We start from the raw sequence: 17,803 nt of genomic DNA, 5'->3' as shown, positions 1-17,803 counted from the left end.
TCTAGCATAATAAATTATGGTATTTTTGAATTTCTTTTGTAGCTTGTGTTTTTTCAGGATTCTTTTGTACACGTTCTTTTATGATGGTCTAGTCCACGTCGGCGCTTTTAGGTGATGTTGTTAGTCCCGACCCTCTAGTTGTATGCTGATGTAAAGGCGAGCGAAGTTCATGGTTACATAATTTTTCTAGGTAGTACAGGCTGTCTAAATGTCCCTGAAACTACTTTAACTCCAGTTATCTTCTGAGGAAATGACCTTGGGTGGGTTATTTGTATAGATAGCAAAACCCATAGTATTGATTCATTTAGCATAAATTTATGAACGGATTGCTGATAAATAAACAAAATAGTTACACATTTAATTTGTCGAATTTGCTCATGGTTGATTTGAGATGTAATTATGTGCCGTCCAAAGTACCTCTTTTTAAATATTTTTTTATAATAGTAAGATTTATTTTTAACATGACTAAGTTACTACCTAGTTGGCAATCTTTCCATTAAGGTAATTCATTAAACGTTATCAATTTACTTTGTGTCAGAAAACACACTGGAAGCAAAGTACTAAACTACGAGTATCCAAGTAATACAATTAACAGCAGTTCACTTCTTAAATAATGAATCGCAAAACTGACTGACGAAAAGAGTTGTATTACGACATCTAGCGACCGATTAGGTTAAAGCAGGTCTGTCCTTCGTTGTAGATTAAGATAAACGCAGTAATTTACCATTTATCAAGTTCGTCAAGGACCGTCATTGTAGTGAGGTACGGACTGGTGGGCGGGGCAACTATCCAGTGATGTAGAGGGGCACTCTCCGACTGCAAATCTCATATACACATGAAACATGTTTGAGGATTAAGGTACTGATGTAATACATATATGAATTTGGGACATACTACTTTTGTATCTCTTATTTTTATGTATACTATCTCATTATGGTGGGAATCAAAACAAAAAATGTAACAGTTTGTAATGTTTTGTAGTCAAACTATGTTCTCGAGGTGTATTTACCATGAAAAATTTGCTGGAATTTGCTAACTACTGCAGTGCATGATGGGTACGATATTTGGAGGCTACTTAAATTTCATCATCTGTAACTGCTGCAATTGACATAGTGAGGCCCTAGGTATGAATTTGAGAAGGGGGGGGATGGTCCATTTTTGTTCCAGAGCCCAGTGTACAGTTGTTCTGCCACTGGTTGTAGTAAATTAGTTACATTTTGTGTGACCAAACACAATATTTATAAGTAACAGTAACTCAATAAACAGGCCATATACATTGATAGATTTTTAATCAGGTATGTTTTTATTATAGAGATTGTTCTTCCATTCACATAATTAAACCTTCCACTTAATTTCACCCTTGTGGACAAAAATTGAAACACTAGCGTTATTGGGGCCCTGGGCGCTGCCAGAAAAACATAATTTGGCACTAAGAAATGGAGTTTCTGGAACTGTTTCCATTCTCAAGACTCGGCTTGTCACTCAGACGTCACGCCCCGCACTCCACTGGCCCTAACAAACACATCTTCATTTCAGGCTTTCTCCACACACCAGGCAAACACAAACGCACCGCGTTCCAAGTGTCCGAGCTCTTCTCTGGCAGCTCTTCAGCTTTTTATTTTGTGCACTCCAGTTATTACACAGTTAATAACATTAGCAGGGCGATAAACATAATTTGCACAGTATTATTGTACATATATTACAGTACTTCACTGTGTGTGCACAGCCCTTGTAACTTTCAGTGAGTTTGACTACAAACTGCATTTTAACAGTGTGGCTGCCAAAAAGGTGCCAAAAGTTAATGTTTTATTTTTGTTTTACATTGCGGACGGCGCAAAGAATTAAATATTTTCTTGATTAGGGTCATCCAGACTCATTTTTTCGTCTCTCGTTACTTTTTCATTTTTGCCTGGTTCTTTGTCTGAAACTTGTGGTGGACGACAGCAATTGTGGTTAAGAAGTTCCCCGAGAAGAGAACAAGGAAAGTTGAGCCACACACGACGACCTGTCAGGGAGATGACAGGACGACATGAATATGAATGCAAATATTTAATTTCAACCATAAATTTTAAGCACATTTTCGCATTGGCTAGGAAAGTTATGTAAACCTAATTAAGCAAACAAGCGTTTCTACAATAAACGTTAGAGATAGGAGAGGCACATGCCATCTGCAAGGACACTGACCTGCCAATCTGTACACTCTGGGAGAAGAGCCATTCTAAAAAGGGACAGTCCATTGTACAGCTGCCAGAACTGCAAAAGACACAGTGCAATTCAACCACAGAGCTTTACCTGCTTGTCCAGGTTCCCTTGCTCCAGGATTTCAGCACTGCTCACTTTCAATGACTCTCATGGTCTGACTATTGACTGTGCAGCAGTTATTTTCTTTTTGCTCATTTTAATTTTATTTTATAATGGAAGTGATTTATTAAAACAATTATAAATATATGGATATGACTAGTATGTCCTGAATGGTTGCTATACTAAGGCAGTAGTATTAGATTCTTAAGCAAAAAGAAAAAATTATTTGCTAATTAATTATTGACTCTGGCAAAACAAAAGGTCCCAACAATGGGAGCCATTCTATAGGGGTGTGAACAACACCTGGCTCTCCATGTACCTGCCTGGAAGTCAACTTGGCAGAATAGGTAATGCCAGGTTCCCCAGAGCCTGGAGGTGATAAGCTGATCTCATATGCTGCCATATACTTACATGACCGAAGAACAGGAAAGGCAAGAGAAAGCCCAGGCCTCGCCACATCCACGACTGAAAACCCTCTGAGGCAGAAATATACCAAGCCGCTGCATTAGCAAGCAGAAGTCAAAGCTGATGTCACCTTAGCTCCATCAGCCATAAGTGCAACATTACCCCTCCCTAGAGAGCGTGATGTTTGTTTTACAGTCACCTTTGCCTGAGCCATGAGTCATGCTGGTTTCCGACAAAGTGACACATCTTTCTGGGTAATGTGTGGCCTTTAACATCTGAGTAACTGATTCAGAAAAAATATAGATATATGTTCTCCACTTCCTGTACATTGAGCTGCTGTCCTTTGAACCAAACAGGTAGCAGCAGGTGCAGTAGCCATTGAAGCTTAAAGTGCCAGTGATGTCAGCCAGTCCCCTGGGCCAGCGCTCCCTCTGTCAGCCCCGGTAACAGCCCCCTCACCCACCTACAGTCAGGTCCATGGTGTGCCTCTTTCCCAGGGACCGCAGCCGATAAAGGCAGCCATTCTGATAGTAGTACTGAAGTAGCTGCACAAAGCCTACATGAACAAATCACACACTGTCTTACAGCCATGCTGAGACTCACCCCGGTGAGACGAGGGATACAAATACAGAATCTGGTGGGGAGGCCTCTTCAGTTGCCTTGGGCTGTCTCCATAGCAACAAAAGCAGAGCTGAAAGAGTAACTTGACCCAAACTCCTGCCCACGGCTTTGTGCATGAACCGGCAGGTGATGGGTGAGGCTTTGTACTTCAGGATCATGCCCTTCAATAACCTGCTATTAGATTTAAGTCAAATGTTCATGTGTAACATACACTATCTGGACAAAAGTACTGGGACACACCTCTTAATCATTGAATTCAGGTGTTTCATTCAGATTCATTGCCACAGGTGTATAAAATCAAGCCCCTAGCCATGCAGTGAAGTTTACAAACATTTGTGAAAGAATGAGCTCTAAAGAGCTCAGTGAATTCAAGCATAGTAACTGTAATAGGATGCCACCTTAATACTGCAATAAGTCCGTTTATGAAACATCTTCCCTGCTAGATGTTCCACAGTGAGTGCAGTAAGTGGTTTATTGCAAAGTGGAAGTGTTTAGGAACAACAGAAACTGAGACCATGTAAAGTAACAGAGTGGGGTCACTGAGTGTTGAGGCACAGATGCGTAAAAGTTGGAAAGGACTGTTGACTCAATAACTGGAGAGTTCCAAACTTCCTATGACATTAACCGCAGCATGAAAACTGCACCAGGAGCTTCATGGAATGGGCTTCCATGGCCGAGAAGCTGCAGGCAAGTCTCACATAATCAAGCGTAATGCCAAGAGTCGGGTGGAGTGGTGCAAAGCACAGTGCAGAAAATGTGTTCTGTACAGTGATGAATCACACTTCTCAGTCTGGCAGTCTGAAGGACAAGTCTAGGTTTGGCAGATACAAGAAGAATGGTACTTCAATGACTGCAATGTGCCAACTGTAAAGTTTGGCAGAGGAGGGATAATGGTATGTGGTTGTTTTTCCGGGGTTGGGTTTGGCCACTTAGTTCCAGTGAAGGGAACTCTTAATGCTGCAGCATACCCCGACAATTTGGACAATTCTATACTTCTAACATTGTGGGAACAGTTTGGGGAAGGCCCCTTTTCTGTTCTAGCATGACTGTGCCCCAGTGCACAAAACAAGGTCCATAAAGACATGGTTGGGAGAGTTTGGTGTGGAAGAACTTGATTGGCCCACACAGAGCCCTGACCTCCACCCTATAAAACACCTTTTGGATGAATTAGAGTGGAGATTGTGAGCCAGACCTTCACATCCAACATCAGTGCCTGAGCTCACGAATGCTTTTCTACATGAATGGGCAAGAATTCCTACAGACATTCAAATCCTGTGGAAAGCCTCCCCAGAAGAGTGGCAGCTGTTATGGCTGCAAAGGGGGAACCAGCTCCATATTGACGTCTATGGATTTAGGATGGGATGTCATACAAGTTCCTGTAAGGGTCAGGTGTCCCAATACTTTCGTCCATATATATAATGCATTCGGTGAAGAATATACTCTAGTGATTAAAGGAAAAACATTATGCAAAAATCATTTTAACCATTAAAAGAACTTTTCAAGTCTCTTTACTTACTTTGATATAACGAGTAGGCGAGGAACTGCTTCCTAAACACCTGGTAAAGATTTCCGTCTGGCCTATGGGCAGTAAAGATGAGGACTAACATTGGGAGCAGGGTCTGATCTGCAGCCAACATTCAGATTCATAAAATACATTTGGTACTAATTGGGCCTTTCTTGTCCAATGAGCTCTTAATGTATTCCAGAATGAATTAGGTACAGGAATGAATGAGTTACTGTTTTTATTTTATTGTATTATAGAAGAAAATGCCTTTTGAAAACTCTTAAAAAAAACATAGACTGAAAAAACATAATAATAATAATAATAAGAAGAAGACCATCATCCATTTCTATGTGATTTATCAGGAAACGTTTCTGTAGGACAGTGTTTCTTAACCTGGTCCTCAGGGATGCCACATGATGGTCTACATTTTGGCTGCCTCCCAGCTCCTGGTGGGGAGCAAAAACATGGACTGTCTGGCAGGTGACTGGGAGGGAGCAAAAACATGGACTGTCTGGCAGGGAGCTGGGAGGGAGCAAAAACATGGACTGTCTGGCAGGGAGCTGGGAGGGAGCAAAAACATGGACTGGCTGGCAGGTAACTGGGAGGGAGCAAAAACATGGACTGTCTGGCAGGTAACTGGGAGGGAGCAAAAACATGGACTGTCTGGCAGGTAACTGGGAGGGAGCAAAAACATGGACTGTCTGGCAGGTAACTGGGAGGGAGCAAAAACATGGACTGTCTTGGGGTCCATGAGGACTGGGTTGAGAAACAGCACTGTAGAACACTCTCAGTCTGTCTAATGGCAGGATCTGAGTGCTATGTGCTCTGTCATGTCAGTGATCCAGGGATTGGTTCTGTGGCGCTCACCAGGTCAGTATAACCCCAGACAGGAAGGCGGAGATGTAGTGGTGAAACACCCACCAGCCCTTAATCCTGCAGATTATGACAGACAGGAGCAACACTTCAGTTTATTTACTGCAAATGCAGTGAACTCTGCATAGTCCTGTGTTTTGCATGTGCCAAGGCGAAGGACTTTGGGCAGATCACGTGTCTGCTGTTAAATTGCCAGCTGAAGATCATAAACCAGACCATTTGGGTTTAGGTATTCCTGGAGGTGTTTAAAGTCCTTGCAAATTTTGACATCCGTGACTCAGAGCCAATGGTAAATCTATGATACCACATCTACTTGCCACTAAGTACGAAGAATTTGATTTTGAGAAAGGAGCTGGCACCTAGTAGGTGTTAATTAGCCTCTTGTGACTCACTTGGACCCGTTGCTGATGAGGACGCTCTCGCGGACAGTCAGAATGCAGTAGTACCACACCAGCAGGAAATTTAAAATGGCATCCACTATTCTGTCAGGACAGACAAGGGAGAACATGAACATATCAATTACGAGAAAGGTCATGCGAGCTAATGCTAATGCTACGGCTGACGAATAGTGAAAAACTCATCCATCTCCACACTGCCATTCACAAAAAAAGTTGTGCCCTGAAAGACATAGTAAAAATGTGGTTCTCTGACAACTTTCAGCGCTGGTTCCCTGCCCCCCCCCCCTTTTCTGTGTGTTGGTATATCCCTGGAAGCTCAGGCCCGACTCAGTCTTACCTGTTACTGACAATGAAGCAGCAGGTGAAGGCGAAGAGCAGAATGAGGATGGTGAAGCACAGCTTGAAGGTCTCATACTCATCCTTATAAGCAAACCTACAAGGAGAAGCACGGCCTCGTTCAGGAGGCGCCGCAAGTCGCTGATATACAAACACGGAGTGAGAGCTTCACCGAAAGCACAAACAAAAATGCATTATAGACTACAGCTGCCTTTTTATTGACATCCCGGATGAACCGCTGCACTATTCGTCATGCTATTATGCAAAAGGGTTTGTCAGAGTTCGTTCATGATTCCTTCCCTCTTAGGGAGTATTATCTGGCATTGATGGCAGTAATCTGCATGATCTGTGAGAATTTCATTCACTGCGTGTACAATCTGCTGCATTTTTAGCTTGAAGTTGCTAAGACGACCACTGGAAACCGTCCTGCCATAAAGTATGTGGCAGAATGAAATGCAATTAGGAAAAAGTCAGTTAAGGTGAAAAAGATAAAAATTCACAAGGTAAACTGATCCTCATTAAGCGAGCGCTAACAAAAAAAGCCTTTAGTCAACAGCAAAGAAATATTTGACGAGGCTGGTGACATCGATGCATGAAGACTGACAAGATACAGAATGTTCTGTAGCCAGATTTTTTAACTCCGTCAAAGGGCAACCACAAAGTGAATTACATAATAGGCCCTAGAGCTACTTCCAAGCTGTGGATTTCCTCCAGGTACTCTGCCCTACCCCCACATGCTGAGGTTAATTTGAGTTTCCAAGTTGCCCAGAGGTCTGCATGTGTGAGTGACTGGTGTGTGCTTGTGCCCTGTGATGGGTTGACACCCCATCCTGGGTTGTTCCCTGCCTTGCTCCTATAGCCCACCGGTCCCCCATGACCCTGGACAGTGAGTATTGGAAATGGATAGATGGAACTATATCTGTTTGTATAACAGCCACCTCAATGAACGTACCGCTCTCATTGTTATTTTGTTATTACATAGGTTTGCATAATAGCTTAGCACAGTCTTAGCACAGTGAAAAGTGCATATTTTGTAAATCATGAATATCTCTCCAAATATTGCATAACGTGGCATGATTTTGACCACTTATTTATACATAAATAATGCAAATTCGGTACAATATTCACCAGCATCCAAACATTGATTTCTGAGATATCAGATGGTTTACATCATAGCACACACAGTGTAGAGATGAGGAGGGACATGGTAAGCTGTGGTGCATTAGGTGGCACAGGTGGTGATGTCTTACGTTTGAAAACTATAAAAACAAGGCAGGGTGGTTCCAACAGAAGTACAACCGTCTACTGACTGAACATAGAGAATGTGAACGTGGACGTACTTGGCCTGCTTGTTGAGGAGAGTGACATTCACATTCCCAAGGACGAGACTGAGACACAGTCTATAGAGAAAGGACAAAAACACAGTAAGCTTTGCATAAAATATTCACAGAAGAACATTAGTAACTGCTTACAATACACTAATAATGGAACATTAAAATACACTGTAATGTCTAAGTCCACATATCCATGCAAAGTATCTGGTAATAATTTAATATGGTCCAATATTCACCTGCCCTGCTAAATAATCAAAACTTGTCGTTGTCTTATTATGGTTAAGGCAAGACAGCCCAAGGTTTACAAGCCACAAGCAGACAAGGCAGAATTAACAAATTCCCAAGTGGATTTACCCATTTTTCTTCGGCAGGAAGGCTTCCATTTCAAAAAAGACATTTGACCTTTCCTTTATTAATGCCTGGATTTTGTCTATATCACCAGCATCATCTGAGTTCACCCCCCTGCATATGCAAAGAAACAAGGGTCATTTATTTACACAAAAAGTAAGTGACCTGCTTAGAGTTGATGTGGTACAGAATAAAGTCATGTGTTTTTGCTGGACAATAAGACCGATCTTAATTACAGTAGTGAGTGAACGTATCGATGGGGGGTGAGGAGATGTGCTCACTTTGTCAGCAGGTGTGATATTTCTTTCAGTTTTTTCCTTTGCTGGGCGATGGAGACGGAGCACGCTTCCTGCAGTCTGGATACCTCCTCCAGCTTCTCCTTGTATAACCTGTGGGTCTCCTGGACATAACACATGACTGGATTTGCATGAGAGCTGAGGTGTGTTCCAGAGTATTACAACAGAAAGAGGAATACATGGGTAAATCCCAGAGTACACCAGGTCAAGGCTACTACAGCATAACCTCTAAAAGGACATAAAGAGAGATGCAAATCAGTCGTCCTACGCTAGGGTCCCTTTACCGTAGATATGGACACCATTTACGAAATCGTTCCGTGTAACTGGGTTTTAATGCAATTATAGGACTATTATCACACTTTCGTTATTTTAACATTAACCCGGTTAACACTGCTGTAAGTCGTTTGAAGGTCAAAAAGACAATGTTACTGTCGCAATAAAACGTAATACCAGAACAGGTTAAAGTTCGGTTATGACACAACAAGCACTTCGGCCGAGGACAGATATTTACGAAATACTGACACATTTTATTCATGCCAAAATGGATTTTATCATCAACAGCGTTGTATTATAATAATCATACTGAGTTGTAGTTAGATCAAAATTATTTGTTTAGATTTAATTGCGGTACAATTAAGTCATTAAAGCTTTGGAAATACATGTATCTCATTCTGCAGATGGCTGAACTGTCATATATTTTTGTCATTGACGCAAAATTAATAACTTAGAAGCGTGACAAAAGCGGATGCGCATTCGCCAATTCACTAAAACTAATAGATAAACGATTCGGTTAGTCAACCATATTTTTTAAAAATGGCAGGTTACATTAAAATATTCAGAAGAGGGGCATAATGTGACGGAATAGCTTTCACGGGTACTCACTCATCTCGTCCATTGATTTCTGTATGTGAAACACTGAAAAATCGACTTTAAGAGTCATCACGCAACATCTGTAAATTAACTTAGGATAATTCACATAGGCTTTTAGTTCAGTGTAATTAGTTTACCTGCACTTGCTGATACTCTGTTTCCAGGCTCTTCCACTCTTGGAGGCATTCAGAATAACTCGACATTGTTCGCTGGTTTAAAATACTAAAAAAAATCAGTTAAGCCTGATACAAATTGCAGCTACAAAACCAGGCAAAAGAACTTCACAGACAGTCCGAGTTTCTAAAACATGTGTATCACTGACTGCGACACTTCCTCTTATCAGTAACTACTTATTATCACCCTTAAGTAGGGAACCACTGGAACAAAACATTCAATACTCATTCAATCATTAAAATGACTGCTGTAGTCATATAAAAAACCTATGACAAGAATGACTAGAGACAAATGCAATCTGGAAGACATTATTATGAAAATATGCTATTTGCTCTTGTCCGTAGGCCTATATTGGTCACAAATAGCTACACTACACAAGTGGTTTTGATTTACTCATTTACTGACATCTGTAGGACAACACATTTATTAATTTAAGGACTGTAGGAATAGATTCCTGTTTCGTATGATTAAGGATTGCAACCTATAGTTCAAAGGGACATTTTTCAATATAAACTATACTGTGCTTCTGAATAAACCTAATACCCTGCTAAGTGATTATTTTGACAGCGAAAGCGGCTTGTATTTGATGTCCGACCAGAACTGAAAAAACCACAAATGCCAAAGGCGCATGGGCATTCTTTAATCTTTTCCTTAGGACTAAAATTCTCAACATACCGCATAAAATAAAAAATACTCGCTCTCCGTGACATTTCACATCCATCCAAAAACTCCACAAACCCAGACCAATCTATGTATCCCAGTATCCTTCTAATTTTCGCATTGCCTGTTCTCCCAGCGACATGTTTATTAAGGTGGTATTTTCTGAAAATAGGGATTGATCGGCCAATCACTGAAGGGCATCTCCCCCCCCCCCCCCCCGTTCCTTACTCCTGTCATTAACCCGATACCGGTGTCAAACCTGGACCGTCACTGAGCATGCGTCCTGTCCCGCTGCTCCGCCGTATTTATTAACACCCGGGAACGGAACGGGGGCGAGGCGACCGGCTGCGGCTGCCTGCTCGCGTATTTCTAACGGGGATTCACCGTCGAGCAACGTGAGTACAATACAGAAAGATTAGAAATGAGGGAACAAAGCCACATTTCTCTGGTTCAAAAACGACCAGCATAACTGAGAACCGAAAACACTTAGGAAGTAACAATATTCCCTCGGCAGAGGCGGCGCCGTTTAGCAGTCGGGACCGGTGGATAGACGCTCCTTGCACTGAGATGATGCGGATGAGCATCACATCAGTCGCATCGGCGTGCGTCTCGTAACAGACGCTCGCCGTTATTTTAAGCAATCTGGCCGGTAACCGAAAGGTCTCGGCAGCTATGTTTTTAGCGACGCATCGCGCTTAACTCGTCCCGACCTTTCTTGCAGAGGAAACCGGGACGGGGGAGACATGTGCGCCATGATTTACTTGTTGTCCACCGTGCTGGGATACGTGCTCGCTTCAGTTCTGTTGCTGAAATGTCCGTCGCTCCTGCACCGGAGGAAACGGGAGACGTTCCGGGGCATGCACATCTCCCACCGCGGCGGTGAGTGGTTCGCCGCAAGCCGAGAGCCAAGAAGGCGTGTTACCCGGCTTTGGTGAACCTAACGCTGAACTTACACTATTTACTGATGACTGTGACATCAAGTACCAACTCTGCGTGATTGAACTATGCTTCATCACACGAAATGCAAGTCTGAAATATATCATTAGTTTATGTAAGAGGCGTAACGTTGGCCTAATCCATATTTGCCCCATCAACCTCTGGGACCAAAGTGTCATCCTCTTTGGATGCCCGATCGCAGTTAACACATCATTAGTAATACATCAGAAAGGAATTCCTGTTCCTGTAATGTGGATTTAATAACCGCCTTTTAAGATTTTAAATTAAGGAACTAATGAATAAAAACAATAAATAAAATCTACCTGTTATAAATAGTAGAATAATTCCTCATCAATGGTCCTATCTAAACTCCCTTTCGCTGTAGAAATTTACTTGGAATTTGCATGCACTTTTAATTGGGACTTATTATTTTTTAAAAATAGCCCTATATTAGAATTGCCTGTTATGGACATTGGGCAAGGATACTGGTTACAATCTAAACATTGATAATCCAAGTCGCCAGAATAACGACTCCAAAATAATATTCGCGTTATAGATGAACAGCATTTGTAAAACCATTAAAGTAGGTCCAAGTCTGAGAAGCACGGGTACTGTTTTTAGCATGGCGACATCCTAGAGTATTCCTGATCTTGCCATTTGTTTCTCGTTTATGTGGATTTTAGGAGAAGCCTTTATCTGGACAGTTATATATAACAAACATTTAAATTAATTAGCCTATGCTTGATTGCCAGTGAGGCAACTGACCTGATATAATGGGTGTAGTGTAATGATTTATTTATCTAGTACTTTGTCCTTAGACTCTGTCGTTGTCGTTTCTGAACAGGCAATAGGAAAATGGCATTTGTAAGGATATGTGTAAATCTCTCTGTTGACAGTAGGGGGCGCAGTGGAGGTGCAGTAAAAAACCGATGTGGGTCCATGTCCCACGGGGTGGGTGGGGGGGCAGCTGTTCTATTCTTTGGTGTTATATTTAACTTGAGCTCCTTTGGCACTTACCCAGAAAGAATAAAAGTAGTGAGGCCTGTAGGTCGATATGGTGAGAAGGAATAAAATGGTAAATAAGAGCATATATTTAAAAGAAAGAGATACAGTGACCTGATTAGACAACTATGTGGAAAAGGGGGTTTAAACATGATGGCAGAGACCTTGTTTGGAATGTGAATCACCGGCTTCTGGCTATTCCTTCATGTTTAAAGGAAACCAGGAGTGCTAATACATTCCAGTACAGAATCAGCAGATCTGGTTCTTTGTGAAGGCATGCTTACAGTATAAATGAGACCGCAAGGAATAAAAGTCATCCTTCAAATTAAGAGACTTTCCTTGGTTCCCTAAACCGGCCTACATGCTAATTATGGGTTAACATTATGTGTGTGTGTGTGTGGATTAGGTTTGTATTACATTGTGGGGACCAAATGTCTACCACAGTGTGATAAAAACCTGTTATTTTGATTTCTCAAGTCCCCACTAAGACATGTGAATGCAATCAAAAAACTAAAAAAGTCTCATATTTTGTTTGGTTACTTATGGCTAGGGTTAGCGCTGGGTAGGGGGTCGTCATGTTGGGATTAGAGTTTTCATCATAGAAATGAATGGAGAATCACCACAAAGATATAATTACAAACCTGTGTGTGTGTTTTAAAGGCTTTCGTCTTTCATCTCAAATTTGGCACTGCATGAGTAATTGGTAAGAAAATTGAACTCTGCAGGATGATCTGGATTCCTTAAAAGGAGAGATGTGTCCCACGATGAAAACTGGTCATCATGATAAAGCTGAGGATCAGTCCTGTTGTTAAGACACTGAAGTGCTCTATTCAAAATGTCACCTCAGCTGAGACGTGTGTGATGTTCTTACCTGTTATGTTTTGGATGCTGCCGGTAAGCTGTGAATGGTTTTATGTTTCCAGGGGCTGGTGAGAACCTGGAGAATACCATGGCAGCTTTCAGACAGTGAGTATGCCCAGGGAAGCAGCTGGGCACCCCCACATTTTGGAGAACATGACCTCTCACCATGGAGGACGAGAGACCCAGTGGGCAGGACTAGAGTGTGCCGCCATTTACTGCCAGCCTCTTCCCCTGTTGGTGTCGGGCAGCCAGGATAACCTCCATCTGTGTGCCTTTTCCCAGTGCTGCTCGATGCCTGTTTGGTTCCCTTCCAGAAGGTTCTCTCTGCTTTCTGCTATTGTTGTACGCTGCTTTCTGAATAGCTCAACAGCCTTATTCCCACTGTCCCCTTATATCTCTTTTTTACTCTCCTCCTATCCTGATCTCTCTGTCTCTCTCTCCTTCTATTTTTCCTTCACACTCCGCCCCCCCCCCCCCAGTGCAGTGGAGCTGGGCACAGACATGTTGGAGTTGGACTGTCACCTAACCAAGGACGAACAGGTGGTCGTGTCACATGACACACACTTGCAGAGGTCCACAGGTGTCGATGCTTACGTCTCGGACCTGACGTACGCGGTGAGTGTCGTGTCACGGGGCCGGGGAGAGAGCGCCTTCTTTCTGCTGAGTGGCGTTTAATGAATGCCTGTCTGTGGCCCACAGGAACTGCCTCCCTACCTGTGCAAGCTTGACGTCGCCTTCAAGAGAGGCAAGTATTGCTTCATGGTTTTATTTCAGGACTGACCTTTCAGCTCAACAGGACCCTGCCGCTACAGACTCAGATTGTCCTCAGATATCAGAAACTCTCAAATGTTATCCCTATGCACACGCACGTTTTATTCATATCTTTTTGGGGGCCGTATATTCATTTCTATGGGCAAAACCCTAATCCCATCAATGACTAGCTTAACCCCTACCCAGCCTTTACCTTAACTATAAGTATCCAAACAAAATGCATTTTTAGTTTTTTTTTTCTTCATTGCGGTCATGGATTTTTTTTAAAGTTGAGGTACTGAAAAAAATGGTACCCACATCAAAATGACAGGATTTTTCCACATTGTGGGGACACAATGTAATATGTACATAAGCCACACACACGTACACACCAATGAATATGAAGCAATGTATTTATATATGTGTGCACATGTATTTGCTTGCATCAGTGTATATGTGAGTTGTCTGTATATAATGTTTGCATGCGTGTGTATGTGTGTAAGTCCACGCTGACCAGCTGCCGCCCATGCAGAATTTGTGTGTGAGGGCGGAGAGGACAAGCACATCCCCCTGCTGAGGGATGTATTCGAGGCTTTCCCAGAAACCCCCGTCAACGTTGACATCAAGGTCAACAACGACACCCTCATTAGGAAGGTATGCGAGGCCGTGATTGGCAAGTGAGTTCTCTTCTCTGATCACAGCTGTCCTGAGCTGCCCCCTATCCTCATCCCCCAAACTGTAAAGTCAGTCAAAGGTATCTTTTCGTAAGGCTTTTTGACTTTGCAGTGCTCCCATACCCATCAAACCAAAGTTCCTACAAAAGCCTTGGTAGTAGGAAATGGAAGTAGTCATGGAAAAGTCCAAAGATGCGAACTGCAGACCTGTGAAGACATGAGCTTATGATGGACCTTCATGGGTGCTTATGTCTGTATCTGCAGGTCTCAGAACTTGTAACCAAGTACAACCGGGAGCATCTGACAGTGTGGGGCAATGCCAGGAACAATATTGTACAGAAGTGCTACAAGGAGGTACACTGGGGGTGGGGGGGTTGTATTTAAGTTAATACATCTTTTCACAAGTTTATAAAGATCAAAATGTGTCAGTCACTCCGGTTCCATTTGTCATAAATCCCCCGGAAGCATGCCGGTTGACAGCAGGGGGCGCTGCTTGCCCGCGACAGGTATAAAAGCAATGTCTGGTTTTCCTCCCGGGGCAGAACCCACGGATCCCCGTGCTGTTCAGCTTGCAGAGGGTGCTGCTTCTGCTGCTGCTCTTCTACACGGGGCTGCTGCCCTTCGTGCCCCTGAAGGAGCAGTTCCTGGAGATCCCCATGCCATCCATCATGACCAAGTGAGCAGGGGGAGCGGGACGGGCTCCTTTTGGCTGGTGCAAACGCGGGTTTTTTCGGGGCAGGGGAACAGGGCCCGTGGATCGGGTTACAGGTTTCTTGTTGACAGCCCCGTGGTGCTAAGCCCCCCGCCCCGCACTGAGATGTACTGACGGAGGGGGCAAGGTGGAGGACGGACCCTCCCTGGAAATTCTGTCGCTTCATCTTTGCATTCATTTCCGGCCCTGCAGACTGAAGGACCCGGCCAGGATTTCCAGAAGTCAGCGCCTCATGACCTGGCTGGCAGATACGTGAGTACGCTCACGGGTACACACATGTGCGGAGGTCCGCTTTAAATAACGCTTACGCTGTCTGGGCTGCATATCGCCCTCTAATGACCTTGGGAGCCTTCAGCCCATGTGCATCTGTGACTGTAACTCACAGATGTGCTTGTATCGGCTTTCGCCATTGTCAGGAGCTAAAAGCCCCAGGCTGATAAGAGCAACGCTATGTCTCCTTTTAGCCTGCTGATGAGGAAGACCTTGTTTGAACACCTAAAAGCCAGAGGAATACAGGTAGGAAAAGCCACTGAGATCTGTGAAAGAAGCAGATTTGGACTCAGGCCTAATTTGGACAGGGGGCATCCTGATTTGGACAGGGGATTTTGATAGGGAATCTTGATCATGGCTTGAAATGGATAGCGGGTCAGAATTGAGACCTGATTTGGATTAGGCTACTGGGTGGTATCTGAATGTGTTTTTCATCACTGTATTGCAGGTGTATGTGTGGGTGTTGAATGATGAGGATGACTTCCAGAGAGCCTTTGACCTGGGTGCCACTGGGATCATGACTGACTTTCCCACCAAGCTGAAGGACTTCATGGAGAAGAGAAGCCTCACCAAGCATCACTGACCAACCCAGCAACCTGACCTTTGTCACCTTTGCTCTCATGCATGTGTCAAGCTTCCAGGCTGAGTTCCCCCTCCGAGTTCCCAGCCCCTGGCTCGGACTCACCTGCATTCCCATTCTGACCCATGCTCTACTCCACAGTGCTTCCCTCACATCCAGGGGACTAGCTTGAGATTCACCTGTAGGCCAAACATCAACATAGACAATCGCCTGCAAACTCACCAGCCTTAGCAGGCATTGTTTAAGCACTGAACCAGCAAGCGCAGATGTTTTTAGGTCCAAAAAAGAAAAGAGTCACAATCATGAGCATTTCAGGGACCATCACTGGGGGGGGGGGAGTGGTAAAAACTGGCATCTGTTTACATCTCTCATGGGAGAAAAAAATGAATGGGAGAAACCTGGGACCCGGTGCGTCGTTCGAAACATGAGGTCTCATGCATCATGTGTATGCGGGTAGCTGGGGATTGCAGTTTCGCACTGAGCGTGAGTGGACTGCACTATCACTGGCTCAGCTGGCTGCGAGGACACCTGTGGGACAGCGTGGGAATCACTGCTTCACTAGTGTTCCTGATGATGATGATGATGAGGCAATGCTATAAAACAGATGTTGTCAGGATTTGCTCTGTCTGGTGACCATGCCCCAGGCTGGCAATGACTAAGGCCCCTTTTGGGTACATTCAGTATACAGTTGTCTTCGTGATAATCTAGGCAGCAACAACACAGGTGTTGAACCCATAAACTGAAATATTCTCATTGTGTAATTAGAGTCCTGGTGCCGTACACATGCCTGTAGAGTCTTTCTCTGGTTTTAGAAGTTGAAGCCTGATTCCATGCTCACCAGTACAGTCGAGGAAACAGTGCTTGAAGTGGGGAGAAACAGGTGCTGGTACTCCCCTTGTTATTCAGTACCAGGTGCCGGTACTCCCCTTGTTATTCAGTACCAGGTGCCGGTACTCCCCTTGTTATTGAGTAACAGGTGCCGGTACTCCCCTTGTCATTCAGTACCAGGTGCCGGTACTCCCCTTGTCATTCAGCACCGGGTGCCGGTACTCCCCTTGCCATTCAGCACCGGGTGCCGGTACTCCCCTTGCCATTCAGCACCGGGTGCCGGTACTCCCCATGCCATTCAGCACCTGTTGCCGGTACTCCCCATGCCATTCAGCACCGGGTGCCGGTACTCCCCTTGCCATTCAGCACCGGGTGCCGGTACTCCCCTTGCCATTCAGCACCGGGTGCCGGTACTCCCCTTGCCATTCAGCACCTGTTGCCGGTACTCCCCTTGTCATTCAGCACCGGGTGCCGGTACTCCCCTTGTCATTGAGTACCGGGTGCCAGTACTCCCCTTGTTATTCAGTATAAGGAGCCGGTACTCCCTTTGTTATTCAGTGCCAGCAGATATTGATAGGTACTGGTACTTTGAAGAGAAAAAAAACGTGCTGGCACTGAGTACTGGTGAATACCAGCCCACTTCAAGTACTCCAAGGAAGATCAGAGTGTAGATCTATATGACAGGGAAAAAGTCACAATCTGACTCAAGCTATGAATGTATGTCACTTTTCTCTTGTAGTTACATGTTTTAGAAATCATTTTAGAATAATTATTCGAATGTACTGTGCTATTTAACTAGGAAATGTACAGTGATTGAATTTCATGATATTTTACATTATTTGAAAACCACTAAAGATTGTACATTTTTGTTCACGTCGTAAAAACTACATTGCAGCGGTTAAATTATATGACCAATAAATATGTAAATTACCATTTTACTGTCAGTACGTTTTTAGTAGGCCTACTTGTTTGTTTTAAATACATCGAACCAATAATAAATATATTACTGTTACTATTTTTAATCTAAGGAGGACGCAGACCCGCACGGAAACTTTACATTAGTTCTACAT

At 43.7% G+C, this 17,803-nt stretch overlaps 2 protein-coding genes across 5 annotated transcripts; one reads left to right on the top strand and one right to left on the bottom strand.

The window, feature by feature from the left end:
* Positions 1-1,280: 1,280 nt before the first annotated feature.
* Positions 1,281-11,537, bottom strand: LOC111841513 (transmembrane protein 120A-A-like). Of its 3 annotated transcripts, none has more exons than XM_023807310.2 (13): positions 11,380-11,537; positions 9,424-9,508; positions 8,402-8,520; positions 8,127-8,234; positions 7,779-7,838; positions 6,440-6,535; positions 6,097-6,186; positions 5,699-5,764; positions 4,844-4,905; positions 3,170-3,262; positions 2,713-2,777; positions 2,185-2,253; positions 1,281-2,005 (listed from the first exon to the last, which is right to left on the bottom strand). In XM_023807310.2, the coding sequence occupies exons 1-13, from the start codon at positions 11,406-11,408 to the stop codon at positions 1,892-1,894; spliced, it is 1,056 nt and encodes a 351-aa protein (XP_023663078.2). In that variant the 5' UTR covers positions 11,409-11,537; the 3' UTR covers positions 1,281-1,891. The 3 variants fall into 3 exon arrangements, with proteins under 3 accessions (XP_023663078.2, XP_023663077.2, XP_023663079.2); XM_023807309.2 differs by lacking the exon at positions 11,380-11,537 and adding an exon at positions 10,136-10,381; XM_023807311.2 differs by lacking the exon at positions 11,380-11,537 and having other exon boundaries at positions 9,424-10,381.
* On the top strand, positions 10,366-17,666 carry gdpd1 (glycerophosphodiester phosphodiesterase domain containing 1). 2 transcript variants are annotated; one of them, XM_023807312.2, is made up of 11 exons: positions 10,366-10,515; positions 10,842-10,999; positions 12,982-13,024; positions 13,399-13,534; positions 13,619-13,664; positions 14,202-14,323; positions 14,608-14,697; positions 14,886-15,019; positions 15,248-15,307; positions 15,520-15,571; positions 15,774-17,666. In XM_023807312.2, the coding sequence occupies exons 2-11, from the start codon at positions 10,864-10,866 to the stop codon at positions 15,906-15,908; spliced, it is 954 nt and encodes a 317-aa protein (XP_023663080.1). In that variant the 5' UTR covers positions 10,366-10,515; positions 10,842-10,863; the 3' UTR covers positions 15,909-17,666. The 2 variants fall into 2 exon arrangements, with proteins under 2 accessions (XP_023663080.1, XP_023663083.1); XM_023807315.2 differs by lacking the exon at positions 10,842-10,999 and having other exon boundaries at positions 10,387-10,515.
* Positions 17,667-17,803: the final 137 nt, after the last annotated feature.

Source organism: Paramormyrops kingsleyae, chromosome 17, assembly GCF_048594095.1.
Source record: "Paramormyrops kingsleyae isolate MSU_618 chromosome 17, PKINGS_0.4, whole genome shotgun sequence".
In the NCBI taxonomy this organism is placed as follows: Eukaryota; Metazoa; Chordata; class Actinopteri; order Osteoglossiformes; family Mormyridae; genus Paramormyrops; species Paramormyrops kingsleyae.
Note: the sequence above shows the minus strand (reverse complement) of the source record. Positions and strands in the feature narration are given on the sequence as shown.

Coding starts and splice junctions, on each gene's coding strand:
- LOC111841513 (XM_023807309.2), bottom strand. CDS start 10,170: ATGTCACGGAGAGCGAGTATTTTTTATTTTATGCG. Junction 8,521..9,423: donor CAGAGTATCAGCAAGTGCAG/GTAAACTAATTA, acceptor TGTTATGTCCAG/GAGACCCACAGGTTATACAA. Junction 3,263..4,843: donor CGCCTACTCGTTATATCAAA/GTAAGTAAAGAG, acceptor TTGTTCATGTAG/GCTTTGTGCAGCTACTTCAG.
- gdpd1 (XM_023807312.2), top strand. CDS start 10,864: ATGTGCGCCATGATTTACTTGTTGTCCACCGTGCTGGGATACGTGCTC. Junction 11,000..12,981: donor GCACATCTCCCACCGCGGCG/GTGAGTGGTTCG, acceptor TTATGTTTCCAG/GGGCTGGTGAGAACCTGGAG. Junction 15,308..15,519: donor ATGACCTGGCTGGCAGATAC/GTGAGTACGCTC, acceptor GTCTCCTTTTAG/CCTGCTGATGAGGAAGACCT.